Below are 22,512 nucleotides of genomic sequence, written 5' to 3'. Positions count from 1 at the left end.
GTTGTTCAGCATCTTAGCTGTGGAGGGCAGTGTCACCGGCCCTCATATGTGGGATCCGAACCGGGGCCCTCTGGCATCCCAAGCCAGTTCTTAACCATGGTGCCACTCGGCTGGCCCAACCCTGACTATTCTTGATAAAACTACTGCAGATCCATCAGTCAAATCTTATCTAAGTATTAATTACTCAATAAAGGCATAGCCAAGATGAAAGGGCCAGTGGATATGGGGCACATCCTTGCCACACCAAACTCTTAATATTTTTTAGAAGTTTTAAATCTTCAGAAACAAACTCTTATGACAGCTCACCAACGAACATAGAATTCATATCTTACACAAATTTAATTATTCACAGATTTTTATCTTATGTTTTATAAAAAATATATCTTTCATTCATAGTTCTTTAATTTATTCAGATTAGCCGGCTCTGGTCAGAGAATCGAGCAGCTTTGGTTTTCATTTTCATACATGCTCCTGAGAAGTGTCAGAGTTAATGTTCCTATGAAATAATTCTGCTGAAGCAGTTCTACTTATTCATTGTTGTTACTTCTATTTCTTTTACTTCCTGTCTCTTCAGCACAGCAGCTATTTTCTGAAGGAATACTCTTTATCAGTTCTGCCCCAGGGTGCATCCCTTTCATTGGTTGCCTTGTTTACTGTGGAATTTGTACTATGTGGAAATTCATTGATAAATGGAGTTAGATTGTCTTTGTATTCTCTGAAGCTTTTTGCTATTTTTAATAGCTTCTTAGATATATACAAATTCTCAAGTTCTCTCAGACTCATTCTTTCATATTTACTTAACCAGCAACCCAGTCTCTTTCCCAATAACCCATAGCTATAAACAGTTTTTTTCAGCATTCTCCCATATCGAAAAAAATATTAAAAATTATTGTTATAGCTTACTATTAATAGCCACTGGATACAGTTTTGCTTGTAGTGGCTCATTCACAGGTATAAGTAAAAGTATTAAGAAAAATCTTAGCCCTTAAGAAAGTCCTTTAAATGTCCCTTAATATAGAATTTCACTTGTTCTTTCTCAAAAATATGTAATTGAGATAAAGATTAGAACAGAATATGTACAAATAAAAGTAATTTTGTTAGAATAACATTATAGGTGATTTTTTCTGTTTATTTACTCAATTTATTAAACTTTGTATGACCCTGATTATATTACATTCTAATATTGACTCAAAACCTTTTTTATTTTCAGGTGGTGACATGTCTAAGAATGTGAGCCAGTCACAGATGGCAAAATTGAATCAACAAATGGCTAAAATGATGGATCCAAGAGTTCTTCATCATATGGGTAAATACAAAGTTGTCAGTTGCTAATACACAGTTTAATTTATAAGGGTTGAGTTTTAATAAGCCTTCTGTTGTGATATGATGAAAATCTGTTCAACAGATGTGTAATTTGAGGGAAACAGCCATGTGACTTCTAAGTTGAATGGTTGTAATAGTGCTATTAAGCTGAGGTTTTATTCACTCCTCTGCTGCCATCTGTGTGATTTTTTTCAGCAAGCAACTTAATCATCTTTTGTTCATGCTTATTTTGGTGACCTTTTACCCTACTTTAGAATCTGGATATTTTCAATGAGACTTTGAAATATATAAGCATTTGGAAACCCAGTTCCACTTTTACTATGTAATCTCTGAAAAGCTCCTTAAACTTTCTGAACTTCACTTTCCCCTTATTTAAAATCACGGATAATATCTCATCAGGAAATTGTGACAATAAAATGAGCTGATAAATATGAAAGAACTTCAAAGTTCTGGGCATAAAGTGGATGTTCGAAAAATGGTGAATTTTTTCTGTAAGTCCTGTGAAAAAACTTCCCACCCTTCCAAATTGATTACTGTTTACAAGACTCCTTGGATTTCCCAGAAAATAAATTTTTTGTTTAGATTTTTTGACTCTCTACTGTGTGTGACAGGTACTGTTCTAAGATCTTCTCATGTATTATCTCGTTTATTTCTCACAACTTGATGAGGTAGGTTCTTCATTCTCTTTTATAGATGAGGATACTGGTGAATATACAAATTTTGAATGGCTATGTTCTTTAAGGCTGATGCCCAAATTGCAGTCAGAACCCAGTATGTTTTTTGGAAGTTAAAATACTTACTAGGCAAAAGTAACAAATGTTTCAAGTTCTACTTAATAATTATCTGATTTTACTTTCACTCTAGGTGGTATGGCAGGACTTCAGTCAATGATGAGGCAGTTTCAACAGGGCGCTGCAGGCAATATGAAAGGCATGATGGGATTCAATAATATGTAAAGAAGATGCCTTAATATAAACTGACTCAGTTGATTACATTATTTGCTGAGACCTCAAGAGTTTCCCTCCTTTTTGCAAACGGGGAAAAAAGTATTTTTCTTGCCTGTTTTGCCTTTTTTCTTTCTCTTTTCATCTTTTTCCTCTTTCTTTTTCCTTCCTTCCTTTTCTTTTTCCTTCCTTCCTTCATCTCTCCTGCCCTGTCATTTAAGGGAAGAATGTATGGTTTTTGTGGAAATCATTATATTTTTGCTTTAGATTTTCTTCTGTTAGATTTTACCATCATAACACTTCTTAAGTTAAATAAATCATGATGTAAAATTTTAGTACTTAAAAGTTTTTAATTGTTTCAAAGGCCAAGCATTATATTTGTAAACAGTCCTGGTCAGTAGTTACATGATGTCTCAATAAAAGTGCTGTAAAATAAACTTCAAAGTCATTATAAGTTAAGAGGTTGTTAACTTTCTTTATGACTTAAAATTATCAGTGTATCACATTAAAAGGCAGACAGAGAAACCAATAAGCACTATGTCATTTAAAAGTATCCCTAGAAGTATACCTTTAATGGGTAATATGGTAGAGTAACTTACCTATTAGTATTAGGAATTTTTGTTTAACTTAGAATAACTAAGATAATATTGCCATAGAAAATCTTAGCTCTGCCATTTAAATTTAAATTGTGAATTTAGTTACAATTCACAATACAATGTTTTGTATATAACTTGCATTTTTTTACCTCATATTTTTAAAGCCTTAATGGCAATACTTGATTTTTTTTGAAAAGCCAATTTTGTTATGTTTCTTACATACCAAAAATCTGCTTGAAAAAATCAATATGCTTTGATGATAATAGATAATATATAGACCTCCTAATGGAAAAATAATTGCAAATATTAGGCTGTCACTGTTATATATAAAAAATAATGAGAACATAGCAAGGTTGATCAGGTTGTTGGTTACTTTGGATTGCTGCACAGTGCATTTAGAACAATGGCTTTTAAATAAGTTATGGAATTAGTTAAACATACTAGAATAATTATGCCTATTTATTATTGACATGAAGATAAAAGATATAGTGCAGCAGTGTATTTTCAACTGGGATGAACTCACTGATCTTCAGCAAAGGATTGATTTGTAGTAGATGGAGAGAGTGAAAGAAATAGCTAGTTTTTATAGTATTTTTTATGATTCAAGTGTTTTAAGAAGGTCTCATAAGTCAAAGTATCTTTAAAAATATTTACATAAAGAATGAAGCTGATTTTCTTATTTACTTGGGCAAAGATGTTATATCTCACTAAATTATTTTCACCAGCAAAAACTAGAATATCCCTAGTTTTCCATTGTATACCTTGTAAAAATGATGTATCCTGTATTTTGCAGAAATGTCATTGCAAGGTCCAGCTACAGAAATTTGACAATAAGAAAATACTGTTCTTCAAATTAGTTTCTAATTAAAATGCATACCACCTTTTCTGGGCATGGATTTTTGTGATTTTTATCTTCAGGGTTCCACTTCTGCCTTTTGACAAGAAAAGGAAGTCTCACTTCCTTTTATGGCTTCAGGCATTATTGTTAATATCTTTGTGTCTGATACAAATTATATTTTTCAGAAGCAAAAATAACTGTGGCAAAGGACAACTAAAGGTATAGAACATCTAGTTCAGCTTCCATTTCTCTTTCCTCTTCTGTAAAATAAGGGAATTGGAGACATTGTCTAAAATTTTAATTACATTAATTCCTCAACCTGGCATCTTTAGTTACAAAAGCCATTCTTCCATTCTCACAGTTTGTATTGAGGTACTGATTTTTGACAGCATAAGTACTATATACTAAAATCAAATTCTTTAATAAGTTGAACAAATTTCCTTTGTGTTTCACTACTAAAATTGGCTTCTTGGCTTTTTGATAACTGTTATATTCCCAGCTTAGACCACTCGGTAGATCTAATATCATACAACATTGGATTCTTGCTGAAATCTATATTGTTACTTAAATATGTACAAACATAAAACTAGGTATATAATTCCTTAAGCTTACAATGCTATGTAATTATAGAACAATATGACATAGAAAATAATTATCAAAAAATTACAATACCAAGAAAGGGCAAATTCACAATGGGATGTGATGGATGTCCCATGTCCTGTAGGGAGCATATTTGCTGGCATATCAGATATAAGGTGTATGTATGTGTGCACAATGCATTGCAATTTTATGGAGGAATTTTTTTGGAAAAAATTAAGTACTTTTCATCATGTAGTAAAAGTGATTTTAAAGTATATTATATATACCATTATTTTATTCAAATAAATACAGTATATTATAATGTGGGAAGTCCTAAGTTCTGATATGCAGTGATATTGTATTAACCTTGAATAGAAGTATAGTGTCACATAGCTAAAAGGAAATGTAGTATAATTAACAACAGAAGGCAACAAAACCAGGAAATTTAATAGAACTAAAGTCTCATCAAGCATATTAATGTAGGTAAAATTAACATAATAATATTAATACCTCGTCAGTGAATGTTGGTTTACTTTGTAGACCATTCAGTCTACAAAGTAAACCAAGACCATTCAGTCTACAAAGTAAACCAAAAGTATATTATGGTTTACTTTGTAAACTGAATGGTCTACAAAGTAAACAATAATGTAAAATAAAATTGAATGAATTTCTTTTACAGGTAGCTCTAGTATGTATAAACAAGTATTTCAGTAAAAAATGGAACAAAGCATTTAAAATAAATGTGAAGGAATTTCAATTTGATGCTTGTGTGTGCAGTAAAGCAAGTATTTTATATTTGAATACAGAGAGCAACCAAGGGATTTGAATAAGCTCTAATGAAAGCTATGTCAGTGAGAACCATGGCTAAATAAATGTAAATAGGTTTGGTCTTCCTCAAAATCGAGCAATAATTATTAATAAAGTCAAATGAGTTATATCCAAAATGAGAAAGCCATCATCACAGCTCAGATTTAGATGATTCTGTTCATTACTGGCATTTACTGGATTAGAAACTCAGTCATCTTAAAAATTCTGCTCTAAATTCTAATTTTCATGTTTGGAACATTAAGCCAATACATTAAGGTTGAACCTAATACCTTCTGTGCTTTTGAGCCATAAGTTACAGGAATGATGAATTTATATGAAGTGTTGGAGAATTAATTTAAGTTTTACTCCTAGATAGGTTGTATAGTCTGTGGCTTATTACTTTTGCGAAGTAGTTATTGATATGATGTGAAATTTTGCTATGAAGTTTTTTCCCCACTTTGTCATTAGGGGTAAGTAGTTATTTGTGCTCAGTGTTGAGTAATTGCTAACCCACGACTCTAGGCCCTCTCCCTCTCCACTGACCTCTTATTTGTAATCCAGGCATATTGAGTACAAGGTCATTTTTGGACACTTTTAAAGTGAAAATAGACCTTATAAACTGGTAATTATGGCACATTTCTTTTGACAGGATTAATGTAATGCCACACAAATTCTTTTGAGTTTGGCGTGCCTGTGCTGTTTGCAATTCTCTCATTACTTTTCATTTGAAATCATCATTTGAAGAGCATATTATATCTTTTGTAAAGTGTTCTCTCCTTAGCCCTAAAACAATGGATTTCTCAGTAGCGGTTGGATCATAAGTGAAAAAACAGTCAAGCAATTACACAACAGTACCTGCTTGTAAGAGGGATAATTCAGATGAGCCTGACACTAAGAAAACTACTTTCTACCTGAGGTTTCTCTGACCCTGCTGCATAAAGGCTTTTTCTTCTTATGGGAAGCAGAAGGGACTAATATCCTGTGACTATGGTCTATTTTTCTTAAGCAAGATATGCCAAAGTTTTGTGAGCCTTTTTGCAGAAAAAGGTCCCATCTCTTCATCACAGGAGGAGAACATGTAATGTCTACATATTAGGAGTCATGCTTACTTGGTTTTTATGATTTTATAATAGAAGGGAAATGCGCTTCTCATTGGCTCAAAAAATACAAGAGTTGTTATTGGATATATTCATAGGCCCATACTTTCTGACTTTGGGAAATCAATTAAGGAGTTCAGAATTTCATTTCTGGCGGAAGTGGTGCAAGAAATATCTGTTTACTAACACTCCATTTGATAGGAAATAGAGGGAGTGTGAAAACCTTCAGTTGATGTGTATACCTTGATTTTCTGCAATTTCCTTCTTGTGTTAAAAGATACGTGGATGATCTTGCCCTGAGATGAAAGGCATCCTTACTTGTGGAAATCCTCATTATGTTGTTATACTTGTTTTTTAGATTATCGGAAGACCCTCTAGGGTTTTACAGACTTTAGATTAAAATGCACAGGTCCCCAACACTGAGAATATTGTGTTTAGGCAATGTGTACAAAGAAACTAATATTTTATGACTAATGCCATATGAAAAATTCTGGTAGTTGAATATCAATAGTATAGTCTCATGACACAAAATAATCTGACCAAATTTCATTTAAAACAAATGTGTTCACAGCATCAAATAAAACAAGTTCACTTGGCATTTTCATTTATTTCTTACATCTAGGGCCTTACAGTTTACAAATGGCTATCTCTTGTAATAAGACTTCAAAAAAATATACACACTTTACTAATTTCCATCCAGATGTTTCCAAATATCACACTCACCTTTGGTCTAAGAATTTCCTGTGCTCATAATACCCTATTTTCTGACATTTTCAGAGTGGCTAAGAATATAGGCTCTAGAATCAGACTGCCTGAGTTTGAATCCTTGCTCTGCTTATCAGGTGTGTCCTTGAGCAAGTTACCTAACCCCTCTAAACCTTTTTTTGCTTATCTGAAAATGTTGGTAATTGTAATCCTATCTCAGAGTTGTGAGGAAGAGTTAATACAAGCAAAGCCCTTAGCACAGTACCTGGCATATTGGGCTTCATAAGTGAAGCCACTACTGTTATTTAACAATTTCTTGATCTTTATGTTTAAAATCAACCTAGTGTGGATTTTAAATTTTACCATCTTATTCTTGTGCATCAATGATGATGAAAATATATCCCCCTATTTGAGGAGTGGGACAACCTTAAAAATGTTCACTAAAATATATATGTAGCTATGTCAAAACCACAAGAAAGTCTTATTTTTTATTTGATGGACATTTCTGGTTATTGAATTTTATTATAGCTTTGTTTTCCCAGGCTTTCACAGAAATAGATCCTAATTTTTACCTTTTTTAGCTCTATATGTATCACTAAATGATAAATTTAGACCACATTTATGTTTTCAAGTAGATACCTGAATTTATTTTTTGTCATAGTGATACAACTTATACTACAAAGTGAAAGAAGGAAAGTTTTATATGTTGCTTTATTGCCCACTTTTATTTTTTTATTTTTTTTTTATTTATTTTTTTTTTTTTTAGCTGAGCCATCCTGCTACCTGTAGGCAGCTCAGCGGCTGCTCAGCTCGGGCTGGACTCAAACTGCTGTTGCTCAGAGCTCAAACTCTTGAGCGAGCTCTTAACCAACTGAGCCACTCAGCCGGCCCTATTGCCCACTTTTAATTGACCTATGACAATCTGGAAATAATGACAAAAATGTAAATGCCCAAACTAAAATCATTAGAATTACTATGCTTTTCTTTTGCAGTGAGTTGTTTGTTTGTAATAAAGTGCTCTTCAATTGCATATTTGTGTTGAAAATAACTTGCGAAAATACTTCCAGTTCATGTTGGAATGTGACTTGCATTTTAAATTTTCAGTAAACAAAGAAATGTACTTATAAAGCATGAAAATTAGTTCTGCTTCTGTGAAAATTGTAACTTGATGTTTAGTAGCCAATTTTTAAAATAAAATGCATTTATAAACATTCCACAGATTTTTAATAATAAAAATCCTCTTGCCAGTAAGAGGAAAGGGGTTTTGAATACATGTAATGTAAACTATCTTGTTTATGAAGGTCAATTCATGAAGTCTTTAACAATTGGCTCTTTATTTTTCTTTTCAATTTATTGCAGTTTGTTTTTGCCATTTTGGACTGACTCAACCCTTGGCTGATGCCACTAGACAGCATCAGATTATGTTACTAAAATTTGTTTACCTCAGCAACAAGCTAATTTGGTTACCAGTAGATTATGAATTTCCAACCAATGTTTAAACTGTAGATGGCTTTCAAATGATCAACTTTTGTTTTTAAGGTTTGTTGTTTGTTTTTTAGAATATCATAGTTATAGCAGGATGGAAAGTGTACGAGTAAGGAAAAAGAACTTTTGCGCAGGAGAGAAAGGAATATTGAAGGCTGTAGGGGTGTCCCCATGCTGGCTGCTCGTGCCATACTGAATAACAGATATACTAGGACGTAACTTGGGAAGCATTTCTGAATTTTGCCTGGCATGAAAATAGAATTTAGAGTATCAAATGAACCCCACCCTGCCCGCTGTGGCTGAAAATGTAGTATTTTATTTTTGACCTTTACAATTCGTGAAAACTTCCATACTAAAATTACAATAAAAAATTTACTTGGAAACGCCCTAACTAGTTTAAGTAGTGCAGTAATTATGGCAATCATGAACTTGTTAAATTTGGTTGAACATTGGGAAAAATGGAAAAAGTCTGGGATGCTCCCTCTCTCACACACACACACATACACACACGCGCGCGCGTATGCCCCTAAAACTAATAAATTATCCCTCACATTTGTTAAAATGGAAACTTGCTGTTGCCCTTTGCTCTCCTTCAGGTCTTCCTCAACTTTTTCTAGCTATATTTATTTTAGACAAGTGTAAGCAAAAATTCACCTTTGAAGCTCTTATTTCAAGGTTATTTGGCTAGACTGTCATTCGGGTTAGGAATGGAATATGTAGCATGAGCCGGGCATTTTTAAACACATTTTCAGTAAACACATCTCAGCACAGGCCTTTGAAGACTACTATGCAGCTGTTCTCATTTCACAAGTGCAGTCAAAACCAAGGTCTGGGAGAGAGCTTGCCCAGGATGCAGCTGGTGAGTGGCTGCGCCGACATCCAAAGCTAGGCTCCAGGTACAGGTATGAGGCATGACATCACCGGTAATGCCAGGCAGCCGCCCGGCGAGCTCCAGACCGGGAGGGGAGCAATACTGCAAAAGGCCCCGCCCCGTCACGCGAGAGCCGGTAGTTGTGCCTCCTGGGCTGCGGTCAGCCGAGTCTCGGGGGCCGAGGCCCGCGGGCTAGGCCCCGCCCCGCCCCTCCCGTCCTGCGGTGGCGTGTCAGGGCGCGGCGCAAGGCGAGCGCTGTGGGTGAGTCCCACTTCCAGACAGCCGGCTCTGTCCACAACTGGGCGGGGAAGCGGAGGATGGAAGTGGGCTTATCGGCCATTACGGTCTATCTCGCCAGCACCGGCAGCCCTGTGGCGGCGACAACGATGGACCGGGAGTCAGTGAACCGTGCGGAAGGAGAAGCAGTCTCAGCCTCGGGAGCTGCGGCCGCCGCGGCGTTCAGGGAGTCAGAGCGGCAGGTAGGTGAGGCCGCGGCTGAGGCAGGGAGAGCCCAGCCTTCCCTCTGCCTTGTCAGCCAGCTGCCCTTTTGGCCTGTCGGCCTTCCTCCGAGAAGGCCGCCCGCCGGAGGTGCATTTCGGGGTTCCTCCTCAGTATCGCCGCCTCTGCTCAGACACCGGCTTGGAGAAAGGGACCCCTCACCAACCCCTCTCCTGGCAGCGCCACAGACTCTGAGGCGGCCTCAGGTTTCCACATGATATTCTAGCCCTGGGTCTGCGAACGAGAGAAGGAAGGCGTGTCCCCAAAAGGTGGCCTTCGTGGCTGGAAGCCAAGTGACACCGGCTTCAATCACTTCTCAGTCTGTCCTGTGCGAGCGCCTGACCTGGCGTCGGGCCTTTTCATCGCTAATAGCAAACAAGTGCTAAGTGTGTGCAGGCTTTTTCACGTAATCCTTATAACTTCTGCGGCAGGTAACCCAGGCGCAGAGCTGGGCTGTCCAATAGAAACATAATGCGAGCCCCATTGCGCAGTCTACATTTTCTAGCAGCCACTTAAAAAAGTAAAAAGAAAGTAATTTTAATATTATCCTCTGTTTAACCCAATTTATCAAAAAATGAACATGTAACACGAAGTGAAATAATTTTAATATTGTATTTAACCCAATTTGTCAAGAACATTTCAACATGTAATTAATATGAACGTTATCAATGAGATATTTTACATTTTCTTTTTCGTACCAGTCTTTGAAATCCTGTATGCATTTACACCTACGGCACATCTCAGTTTGAACTAGTGACATTTCAAGTGAGAATTAGCCGCATGTGGCTAGTGGTTAGTGGTTTTTGTACAAGTAAGTTTAGAGAGGTAAGGTTTGAGGTTTGTTTTGTTTTGGATTTGGTAGTGTAAAATAGCTGTTTAGGATCTTCGGCCAAGTAAAACTAATGAAGAAATTGCTTTAACTGAAACCAGCTCAAGTGTATACCATTTTGGCCAGTAAAAACCTCAAGCTGCTCCTGTGTGGAAATCTTCCCGCCCTCATTGAGATTGATGCTTTTTCAGTAGCTTCATTTTTGAGACTTAACTTCTTGAATGTTAGTGAGACATTTCCCTCATACTACAGTTCCCAGAGAATGGTGCCAGAATATGAGTGTGGCTCTTAGAAGATGTAGTTTGCATTAACAAAGACTTTGCCACGTACTAGTCTTTATATGGAATTTCTTGGGTTTTTTTCCTACTTAAGAGGACGGTTACCTGCAAGAGGGAATTTACTGGCAATGCCAATTGACTAGGAAGCCACTTTTCGCTTCAGTTGAGACCTGTTGTAGACAGGTAGACTTGAACTGAACCTTTAAGTCCACAGTGCTTGATGTAGTTATTTTCCATTTGATTTTTCCTTTTGTTACTATAATTGTTATCATCATTACTTAAGCTTTGAATCTAATAGCAAAGTAAACATACCTGTACTGATTTACCAGGTAAATATTTGAAGAGAGGCTGTTTGCTATGGCTTTGTGATTTTATGTGATTTTCATATTCTTGGTTAAGAAATAATAAATGTTAAGCAGTAAAGAACGCTCTAGAGCAAAAAAGTAAAAAGTCGTAGGCACCCCCCTCCCCCATCACCTGATCCTCACATTCACATTCCCCAAAAGTAACTGAAGTTTTTGGTATAGTCTTTTGGGGATTTCCTGTGCATATATAATCTCTCTTGTTAAACACAAATGGGTTCATACTATACAAACTATTTTTCTAACTTGCTCTTCTTGTTCTCTTTCACATTCCCGAAGCAGAAACAACTCTGGGAACCCCCAGATGTATGAGTAGTGTTTTTATTTTACCACAGTAGGAGGGAAGAGGTCAGTGAGGTGGAGACGTGGATGGAAGGAGAAGCTGCTGTCCTGTACCCTTTCATCGGTTTGTCAAAACTGAGAAATCCCAAGTGCCATGTAGGGAATGGAGTAAGAGACAGGAGCTTGGGTTGGTGTTTAGAATTAGGCCTCAAACCAGGCCATCCAGCAGCTTCTCTGACTAGACTTTTAACCAGAAGCTCAGCCTCAATATTACTAAAGAAGTTTAAATTTCACTACTATGCATTCACTTATTTATTTATCACCTCTGCTTCCAAGCACTTAGGATGTGCCAGGAGCTATAGGTATAAGTTAAAGGACATAGCAAAGAAGGATACACGCTGTGCCTACTCACTCCTATGTTGCCAACCACCTAGTTGGGGAAGGTGACACAAAATAAATCCAAAGCCTAATACATGTTTTAAAGAAGTTCTGGGTGCTCTGGGAGTATATAAAAAGAAAATTGCCATTAAAAACAGGTGCTGAGAAACAAGATCAGCAGAATTACAGACTGGTTAACCATAAAATGTAATAAAATGTTAATTGACATTGCATCTCGTAATTTCCTGGTGTTTCTAACAAACTTTTTTTTTTAACAAACTCTTTTCAGATCTTTGGAGTTTGTTAAAATGAAATTTGTATAATTGACAGTAAGAATTTTATGCAGGTTTACTGTTGATCTGTAAAATGAAACGTTTGCAAAATTCAGAGAATAACTTTCATTTGTAGTTGGAAATTTTGTACCAAATTACTTTCCAATTGGTTTTACTCATCAATACCTCCCTTAACTGAACCCCCCACGCCACCCTCCAAGTAGAGTTGGAATCATATATCATAGATTGTCTTTCACAGATTTTTTACTTGCCAATCTGGTTCCTTCAGATGAGGGTTGACAAATTATAATGTATGGGCCAGAATCTGCTAACCACCAGTTTATATAAAGTTTTATTGGAACAAAGCCATGCCCATTCATTATGTATTGTTGATGGTTGCTTTTGCAGAGTTCAGTAGTTGTGACAGAGACTTTACCTGCAAAGCCTAAAATATTTGCTTTCTGGCTTTTACAGTAAAAATTTGCTCACTCTTGCTTAAGATGATAAAACTTGGGTTTTACTATATCAAAAATTAATATTAAATTTAAAAAAGAAAGCTCTTAAAGTCTTTTAATAAAAATCTTTATATGAAATGTGATGATTAGAACAAATAAAATGCCATTTTTATTACTTATTTCGTATAGAGAATATTACTCAAAGTTCTGTTTACACTCACCTAACTAGTATTGTAATGAAAAATATGAATCGTGTTTCAGCTTTCCCTTTGGTAGATTAAAAAAAAAAAACGTTTAGAAAGAATATAGCCAAGAGTCAGGGTAAATGGAGAGAGCTGCTAAGTTTATACTAGTTGTCATGACCAAGCCAGAATGTTTTGATTTATTAAAGTTGTCTAAGGGGGTCACTGGTTGGCTCAGTTGGTTAGACTGTGATTTTTATAACACCAAGGTTGCTGGTTTGGTCCCCACATGGGCCACTGTGAGCTGTGCCATCCTTAAGGGAGTCAACTATACCATTGTAGCATGAAAGCAATGTGTGGCCAATAAAATTGTTCCCCAATAAAATTAAAAAGAAAAAAGTTGTCTAAGGAAGGTAAAGCAGTTGAGCTAATGAGAGATACCCCTTCTTCTTTGTTTGTGTCTTAGAAAAGAAAAATTAAGCCAATGAGAGACTGCTAGAGGTCACAGTGAGAAGCTGCTTCCGATCTGATGGGAGTGGGGTAGAGGTGGAATGGGGCACAGTGTTGTACTGTGAAATCTCAGCTCTGTTGACTGCTTTGGTATCAGATCCATCCAGCTAGTATGGTAACTGGAGATCTAAACCAGCTCTTCTGACTTGCCCTTGTCTATAAGGGGATCCAGAAACTCATGATCCAAAAGGAGACATTGATGTCAGGACAATCATAAACCAAATCTTATGTCAAGGGGAAAAACGAGATTGGGTAGGAATGGCTCACTGTGCCTAGGGATTGGGGATAGAGGAAAGGTGGCCTGGGTGTACCATATGTTGTCCATTTTGTTTAGGTGTAAGAGTCTGTATACAGGACAAACTTTTTGAACTTTGGACTATCCTAGAGAATCTCATTGACATAGATTTTTTTTTTTAAAGATTTTTATTGGGGATTTTGGGGGATGGGAACAGCGCTGGGGAATTGGGGGAAGGGGAACAGACAAGTTGCTGTTGTTTTTTTTGTTGTTGTTCTTCAGTCTAGTTGTGGAGGAGGTTGCTTCACTGGCCCAAGTTGGCACCATCATTGCGCTCTTCCTGGGTGAGGCACATCAGTCGCCGGCTTCTGGACGGCCGCTCACTGCGGCTGCTGGCCGCTCACGCTGGCTGCTGGCCACACACGGCAGCCCATGGCAACCCACTGCCACAGGGGCTGCAGCCTACGCCATCGCCGGTGACTCCACAGCAGCCCAGCTCCAGGTTGAGCTGTTGTTCAGCATCTTAGCTGCAGAGGGCAGTGTCACTGGCCCTCATATGTGGGATCCGAACCGGGGCCTCTGGCGTTCCCAAGCCAGTTCTTAACCATCGCGCCACTCGGCCGGCCCTCATTGACATAGATTTTAATCATGACAGTCCTATAGTCCTGTATCATTTTGCTTTGGTTTAGTTTTAAAATTGTACCAGTAATACATGAACATATCCTCATTACAAAAACAAAACAAAATAAACAACAACAAAATACCAAAATGAATAGAAAGCCTCTTTGACCACTACCTTACCTGTACCTATGTCCCTATTTTCATACCTAATCCCAGGGGTCACCACTGTTGCCAGATTTTTTTTCACAATTATTTGTAATGTGCCTTCTCAGAATCTTCAGGTAAAGTTCAATGAAGGCTTTCTTAGGAGTTTAAACTTGAGACAAGATGACAGGGAAGAAAAGCTCTTTATCCTCTCCCACAGTATGCGCATACTATGAGTTTGGCACATGGCTATATATATGAAGCAAAATTATTATTTACCTAGTAGTGCAATTTTAATGTATTATTTAGAATTCCATAGACTACGTATTATAGTTTTAAAATTCATAAACTGTTTTTGCTATCAGGAAAACTCTGTTGTCATCTATATAGTATTATTGACTGAGAAATCTGGAAGTTCAGAGAGAGAACACTGATGGCCTGCTTTCCAAATCTGGTTTACAAATGAGTTTTTTTTGGTGTGAGCATTGCTTTAAAATTATTTTGAATTCAGTGTGTTTAGTTGGGGCATGCTTTCTCCAAAGAGACTATCCTTACACCTTTAGCTCTACTCATTTTTGGTACCTGTTTAGCCCTAAAAGGCATTTGAATTTGGGGCTCCTGTTCTGAGAAAAGATGAGGCTCAGAGTTAAGCTGAACTGCTTTTGTTTTGCTCGCTCATAGCTAAGCTCAAATCCAAAGACTTAGGAGAGTTCTCTGATATAAACTTATTTTATTTTATATATCTAACATGTATATGTGAGTCTATATGATTTTCCTTTGATATTACACATTAATCCTGCCATAATTGTGTATTAGTCTTTAAAATGATTGATGCCCAGCATGTCTTCACATATTATATACAGCATAAGAATTGCTATGACTTGAAGTATGGTGCATGATTTCTTAGCTGTTGACTTAAACAAAACTTTAATTGGTTAAGTTCTATTTTTTCACCTCAGTAGTGAGTATACAGATATTTGCTTTATTTTTCATTAAACTTTTCTTAGATGCTATTGATGCTGTTATGATTGTTTTTACTTTTTTAAAAAACTGTTTAAGGATTGGCTTATGTTTCTTTATTCCCTAAAATAAAGCACCCCAGAATATTTTTTTGTCATATTAAAGAAAATTGATCTCACTTAAAACTCTCATTTTCTTATTTATTATCGACATTAGATGAGTAATGAAAGAGGCTTTGAAACTGTAGAACTGGGAGTCATAGGAAAAAAGAAGAAAGCCCCAAGGAGAGTCATCCACTTTGTTAGTGGTGAAACAATGGAAGAATACAGCACAGACGAAGATGAAGTTGATGGCCTGGAGAAGAAAGATGTTTTGCCGACTGTTGATCCGGTGGGTTTGATACTGATCATCCTTTTGTCAGTGGATTTTGTTTTGATTGATGTTTCTCCCTAAACATTGAATGGATGGGGACTTGTGAGGTTTAAATCAACTATATTCTTTTTTTTTTTTTTTTTAAGATTTTTTATTGGGGAGTTGGGGGAAGGGAACAGTGCTGGAAAATCGGGGGAAGGGGAATAGACAAGTTTCTGTCCTTTTGTTCTTCAGCCTAGTTGTGGAGGACGTTGCTTCACTGGCCCATGTTGGTATTATCATTGTGCTCTTCCTGGGTGAGGCAGATTGGTCGCCGGCCTCTGGACAGCCACTCATGGCGGCTCTTGGCAGCTCACACCAGCTGCCAGCCGCTCACGCTGGCTGCCGGCCACACCCGTTAGCTTATGGCAGCAGGGGCTGCAGCCTACGCCGTTGCAGGCGACTCACGGCAGCCCAGCTCCAGGTCGAGCTGTTGTTCACCATCTTAGCTGTAGAGGGCAGTGTCACTGGCCCTCATGTAGGATCTGAACCAGGGCCCTGATGCTCAGAGCTGCTCAGCTCAAGGTGCCGTGGTCAATCTTAGTTGCGGGGAGGCACAGCCCACCATCCCAAATGGGTGTCTAGCCGGCAACCCTGCTGCCAAGAGCATGCACTCTCACCAGCTCAGCTGCAGCTCAGCTAGGGCACAGCTCACTAGCCCATGTGGAAACTGAACCGGTGACCCTGTTGCTCAGAGCTTGCTCTCTTAACCAACTGAGCCACTCAGCCGGCCCGCTACTTCATTATTCTTGAAGAAATGGATACTTAAATTTTTGGAGATGAAGAAAATGAATCAACTTGAGTTTGCACCATAAATTGGAAGTCTTGAAGACCCAAGATCTCATCCCAGTTCTCCTATTACTGTAATATTGGTAGTGCTGCTGTCAGTGCTGAGAGTGTTCTAGCGGAGGCTCTGAGCCACCTGTTTTGTTGATTCAGTAAGGTCAGTGTCTAAACAAAGTGTCTATAAATTCATTCCGTATAACTGTGTGTGGTCATGATAGATGTTACTCAGGAATCCTTATCCAATTCCTTAGCTCTGGAGCAAGTTCGACTCTTTGGTAGTCACAGCCTGCATGCTAGCAATTATTCTCTCCAGAAACAACCCCAAGAAAATTGATCCACTGAGAAATACATGCTTTCCTCCAGTAGCATGCTCAGTCCTTTTTTTATATTTAGTCCTGTTCTATACTTTTTATACTTTCTTGGCCCTATCATTTACCATGTGTTACAGAAATTGGTTCCATTCCCTGTGTCTCTGCACTGTCCATTTGCTGTAAAGACCATAAAGTAAACACTAAGGTCAAAGTATCTTAAACAGAGCCCCTAAAATAACACTTATCCCCACATAAGAGAGCCCTCCTGCTCTAATCATAGAAGATACAGCCGATTTGATCAGGGAGTCAGAAATATAGAGTATCTTCTTAGTTGAATGTATTTGTTTGCTTAGACATTCATTCTTGTGTAAATAGAGAATAAGGAGCTACCTTATTTGTGTGTCTTCTCAGGAATATTATCACAGAAATTGGCCTACTTTTTCTGGAAAGACTATGTTATATGTTTCTGGCTCTGTGCTATAGCCCATCTTGCCCACTCTTACAGATATATTCTCTGTCTCATATATATATATATCATATGATATAGATATAGATATATATCATATGATATAGATATATGATGTATATCTATATCATATAGATATAGATCATATATATATATATGCATGCAACTTTAATTTTTAAATTAACTTGAATAAAAAAGAAGTGGATAAGACAGACAGTGGTCACTCAAAATGACTTTGAAAACCCTCAGGTAAAAATATTTCCCTCTGTTAACCAGGAAGAAAAGGAAACAACATTAAAATTGACAACCTGATCAGCTTTAGATATCAGAAAAGGAAGATACTTTCATCTCACCAACAGGAAAGAAAGAGTTGCTTCCCGTGTCTACAGTTTTCATTCTGACAGATATTCTTGTGTTTGCCTTTTTAATGCTCTTATAATCATTAACATATTTTAGCAAAGATTATGGACAAATTTATCTTTTTCTCCCTTCCCTGGAACCAACATTAAAACAATTATTAATGTATTAATGAATACTATGTTTTCTTCTTAAACAAAAATACTGGTACAATGAAGCATGTGTCAAGCTTCACAAAACTATTGTATGGATTTAACGGAACCAAGATTAACTATGGAAGTGTGCAACATAGATTGTGTTCTGCCAGGTCCTGGCCGGTATACCACATATACATTGAGCTTGTCTTGGATTATATGGTCTAGTCCCTTTTTAATCCTTAAAGAAACAAAAAGCTCATGTTGCCACTTATTGGTTCCTTTTTTCCCCCTCCATGAAAGTTCATTTGATATGCCCTTATCCAGCTTAATTTCTCTGAACCTTAATTTCCTCACTATACCAGAAGTGTTTTGTTCTGTGTGATTTCTGAAGGTCTCTTTCCATTGACTGCACAGTTCATCTGATGTGCTTATGAACAATGAAGACAAAAAAGCAGCATGACAGGAGAAAGGAAGACTGAATATTCAACTCTTAAGTAATTAAGACTATGATCAACTCCATTTCAGTGGTTGCTGCTGCTTTTGGCTTTTGCACAGGCTTAAGGTGGTTATTAAGGGGGAAATGTAAAATGTCTGTAGAATTCTTCAAGCTTTTAAACTTTTTATTGGACTGTAGTCTGTTTGTAGTACTGTCTATAGAATATTCTACGTGCCCAGAATGAAGTAGTATTGACTACTTCATTCTGGCCTAAATATATAGAATGAGTTTAGGTATGAATGTTGCTAACCCGACTTCTTGTTGCAGACAAAACTTACCTGGGGCCCCTACTTATGGTTTTACATGCTTCGTGCTGCCACATCAACCCTCTCAGGTATTACTTTTCTGTTTGAATATCACATAGCTACTATAATATGCTCCAGGAGCTTTGCCAAATGGGCAAATGGGGTGTTTCAGAAATGAAGGAGAAATAACAGGGAATTAATCACTCTCGCTAGCCGCTCTCGCTAGCTAGCATGAACGGTATTAATCTAACTTGTAATTCACCTTAAAATATTCTTCATCTTCTGATTGTGTGTGTGTGTGTGTGTGTGTGTATAAAAGATTGAAAATGGCTGTATGTATTTAAATACAATTTTCATATTCTTGAACATTTTCTGTTAGCAACAATTTGTAATTTTGTCACTTGGCTCCCTGCTGATATTGTTCTCATTCTGTTTGCTTCTTCTAAAGCTTATAGTTATAGTTCATTTGTTTTATTTCATTAATATTTCATTTCTTAAGTTGTAACTTAAGATATAAGTAAGTCATATGAAGGAAATGAATTACCAATTTATGACTTAATTATTCTAACATTAAATATAGGTTTTAAATCATAAAACTTTCCTCTGCTTCCAATTTTAACTTCCTCATAGCTTCTGTCACCTTTCTGCTTTTTTAAGATCTAATTTTGAATAGTAATTCATTGAACAAACATTTTCTAAGCACTCAGTATATGCTAGACAGTCTGGTGTAATGAAAAAACATGAGCTTTGCATTCAGACCTGGATTGAATTTTGGATCTGCTTTGTCAGCTTGGCAAGTTCTTCACCTCTCTGAGTCTACCTTTCACAGTGCCTGGCATGAGGCAGGCACTCAGTGAAAGTTATAGTACCAGCCAGTCCTCTCCTCCAGCCCAGTGGTATCCCAGCCCTCTAAGAGTATACAATTTGTTTTTTAAAGAAATAGACATGTAACAAATAATTTTAATACCTGGTCGTTAAGTGTTATTGGGGGTGTTATCGGGGGCCCATAAGGAGCCAAAAGTGCTTCTTGGGGAAATCAAGGAATTATATACAGAAGAGATTTACTGGATGTTCATAGCTCTCTGAGGGCAGGGACTATAACTTTTGTATTTCTACAGTGCCTTGCACATAAAGTGCTCAAGAAATGTTTATGGAATTGTGTAAGCCATTTAACTTTTGTATCTTTAGTGTGTGACTTTCTTGGAGAGAAGATTGCATCTGTTTTGGGCATCAGCACCCCAAAATACCAGTATGCCATTGATGAGTATTACCGGATGAAGAAGGAGGTGTGTATTTTTACATTTCCTTGATTCAGTTTGGTTTGCTGTGGACTTGATGGGCTGTGTAATGAACACATGTATCTTCTAGGTGCCCCAAAGATAGCTAGCTCCCTTACGCTAGGCATTTCATTCTAGAGTCATTAATTTCTTTATCAAATTAGCATATATTTTAGAATTTTTTAATACTGAAATTTCCCTAGGATCTATCTGTAAAACTCAGATTTCATTGTGCTAGGTGTTATGGGGGGGGGATGCTTTATATATGTCAGTTTATTAATCTTCATACACCTCTTTCTGGATTATTATTCCAATTTTAAAATGAGGAAACAAGACCCAGTCTCTGTACTTAGGACACATGGACTGAGTTTGACAAGTACTTTAAGTGTGTAAGTGCCAGTTGTTAAGGCACAAAAGATGTGCAATTCTGTCTCTAGTGAGGTCTTAGGGTGGGAGTGAAATGAGTTTAGCTTTAAACAATGAGAAAGCTTTAGCATTTTAGAGCATGGGTTCTGGAACCAAAGGGTCTGAATTTAAATTCTGGCTCTGCCACTTGTAACTTGGTAACCTTGGGCAAGATACTTACCTCAGTAAGCCTCAGTTTCCTCATCTTTATAATGAGGAAAATTGCAGCATCCATGCTCAGGGTTGCTGTAAGGATTAAATGAGTAAATATGTAAAAGAGAAGAGCACCTAGTATATATTGAACATGAAATAAATACTAGAATCTTTTTTTATTCTCCTTCAAGCAAATGAGGAGGGCAGTTCAGGTAAAGCTAGAATGTAGAGGCATGAAGATACATTGTGTTAGTTTAAGGAAATGGCAAGAATACTGTTGTGTTGTTACGAACATAGAGTACAATAGGAGAGAGGCTGGAGATGAATCTGGAAAGGTCAGCTGACTTTATGTGGTTTCAGAAATGTTTGATGAACAAGTGTTTTTAGCAGTACCAGCCTTATTTAGAGCCTCATTACCTTATCGTGATACTGTAGTAGTCCTCCTAAATGGTCTTTCTCATTCACTGTCAAGCAAGCTGTAGATTAATCTTCCTGTTATACTCACTCTGTACTGTCTACCCCTACTGTAGGGACCAACACAAATGGCACCTCCTCCGTGAATTTTTGTTCTGGAACTCGAAGTTATTTACTCTTTCTAAATCTCTATAGTGCTTATTCCTTTCTGTCTTGATGCTATGTTTATATCTTCCCTCCTAGATTGTAAACTTTTTGAGGGCAGAGACTGCCTTATCTATTGGGTTGTAGGAAAAGTCATGATGCATTTTTGCAATGAAAAACAGAGAAAAAAATACGTCATGACTTTTCTGACAACCCAATATATACCAGGTTCTTATGGGAACACTAACCATGCTGTATCATTTAGTGAATAGACTACCTGTTCCACTGAATAGGCTGACACCCTAGAATTGAAGTGATACTGCATTAGCTAATTTATTTAGATTTGAATTAATCTGAAAAGATATAGCCCCTGTCAAAGTTAATTCAGGTCTCATTTAAGCTAAGCACTGCTGTATTATGTTTTTTAAAAATAATATCACTTTTCTTAAAATGTCATACAATAATTTTCATTTCAATTTGGGAATATGGGAAAGGGAAGTATATCTTATCTTAGACTAAACTGAATTGGACATGATACTGTTTTGGTTAAAAAAACACATACACACAAACAGCTAAAAGTGGGGAAACAAATACTATTCCTTCTGGACATTTACATTTCAACTATTCTTGATATTTCTTCTTTTTAGGAAGAAGAAGAAGAAGAAGAAAACAGGATGTCTGAAGAAGCAGAAAGACAATACCAACAGAATAAGCTGCAGGCCGAATCCATTGTTCAGACAGATCAACCAGAAACAGTGGTATCCAGTTCATTTGTGAATCTCAATTTTGAAATGGAGGGCGATTGTGAAGTAATTATGGAAAGCAAACAAAATCCAGTCTCTGTCCCACCATAGAACGGAATGACTATCAAACTTCAAACTCTAAGGTGGTTTTTATATGAGGAACTTCTACATTCTCTGTTCAGTGGGACTTAATACAGTTATTTATATTTTAAATTATCTGAAAAGGGAAAAATGTTTCTTTATTCTTAGGCTCTATGTAGCAAAAGTCAGATCTGAAATTTGGATATTTGTACTACGCTTTTACTGTGTCAAATTAGTGCTTTAGTTTTAAAATGATCTTAAAGAGTTAAGGACATTTTAAAGCTCTAACTGCAAATTAAGAAGAGTTAAATTATCAAGCTTGCCTGTTACTTGTAAGAAAAAATATTTAAGTTGCTGATTAAGCTAATTGGAGCTGGTATTCCTAATTAAGATTAAAATGAAGATCTTTTCCCCCTTACATTTTCTCATATCTTACATTTATATTTCTATCTAACCATTAATTTCATACTAAGGATGGTTCACTGTGTAATAAAAGGAGCAAGATAAAAGCACTTTGAATTTCCTTTCCTTGAGAATAACTTTATGTAAAGGTGATTGTGTTTATAACACCAAATATAAAATGGGTTTCCATTCTTTAATAGTTAATCTTGTATTCTTTCTCAGTAGTTATTCAAATTAACTAGCTTTGAACGTAATATTAAAAATAGTAGTTACTGAATGAATTTATTAATGTATTTGGATTCAAGTGGTAATACCTAGTGATTTTCCACATGGCATCCTGGTTATGTTACTCATTCAGCCCTGAGTGCCTCCTGTGGGCCAAGTAGTTATAGAGCTGGGGTAGGGATGGGGGACTGATGAAGACTTAACCCTT

At 36.8% G+C, this 22,512-nt stretch overlaps 2 protein-coding genes across 3 annotated transcripts in view; both read left to right on the top strand.

Annotated features, from left to right (window-relative positions):
• The window catches only part of SRP54 (signal recognition particle 54), a 39,512-nt gene extending 35,765 nt beyond the window's left edge, over positions 1–3,747 (top strand). For both annotated transcript variants that reach the window (XM_019644690.1, XM_019644691.1), the window contains exons 15-16: positions 1,211–1,306; positions 2,188–3,747. In XM_019644690.1, the coding sequence (XP_019500235.1) occupies positions 1,211–1,306; positions 2,188–2,279 (188 nt within the window). In that variant the 3' untranslated portion in view covers positions 2,280–3,747. The remainder of the gene's footprint in view (positions 1–1,210; positions 1,307–2,187) is intronic.
• Positions 3,748–9,456: 5,709 nt separating this feature from the next.
• On the top strand, positions 9,457–22,271 carry FAM177A1 (family with sequence similarity 177 member A1). Its single transcript, XM_019644696.1, has 5 exons — positions 9,457–9,724; positions 15,468–15,641; positions 18,483–18,549; positions 19,649–19,746; positions 21,501–22,271. The coding sequence occupies exons 1-5, from the start codon at positions 9,563–9,565 to the stop codon at positions 21,705–21,707; spliced, it is 708 nt and encodes a 235-aa protein (XP_019500241.1). The 5' UTR covers positions 9,457–9,562; the 3' UTR covers positions 21,708–22,271.
• The last annotated feature ends 241 nt before the right edge of the window (positions 22,272–22,512 follow it).

Source organism: Hipposideros armiger, unplaced genomic scaffold (assembly GCF_001890085.2).
Source record: "Hipposideros armiger isolate ML-2016 unplaced genomic scaffold, ASM189008v1 scaffold_90, whole genome shotgun sequence".
NCBI lineage: Eukaryota > Metazoa > Chordata > Mammalia > Chiroptera > Hipposideridae > Hipposideros > Hipposideros armiger.
The sequence above is the reverse complement of the archived record's forward strand: the minus strand, read 5'-3'. Positions and strand labels throughout refer to the sequence as shown.

Coding starts and splice junctions, on each gene's coding strand:
- FAM177A1 (XM_019644696.1), top strand. CDS start 9,563: ATGGAAGTGGGCTTATCGGCCATTACGGTCTATCTCGCCAGCACCGGC. Junction 9,725..15,467: donor TCAGGGAGTCAGAGCGGCAG/GTAGGTGAGGCC, acceptor TATCGACATTAG/ATGAGTAATGAAAGAGGCTT. Junction 18,550..19,648: donor TGCCACATCAACCCTCTCAG/GTATTACTTTTC, acceptor TTGTATCTTTAG/TGTGTGACTTTCTTGGAGAG.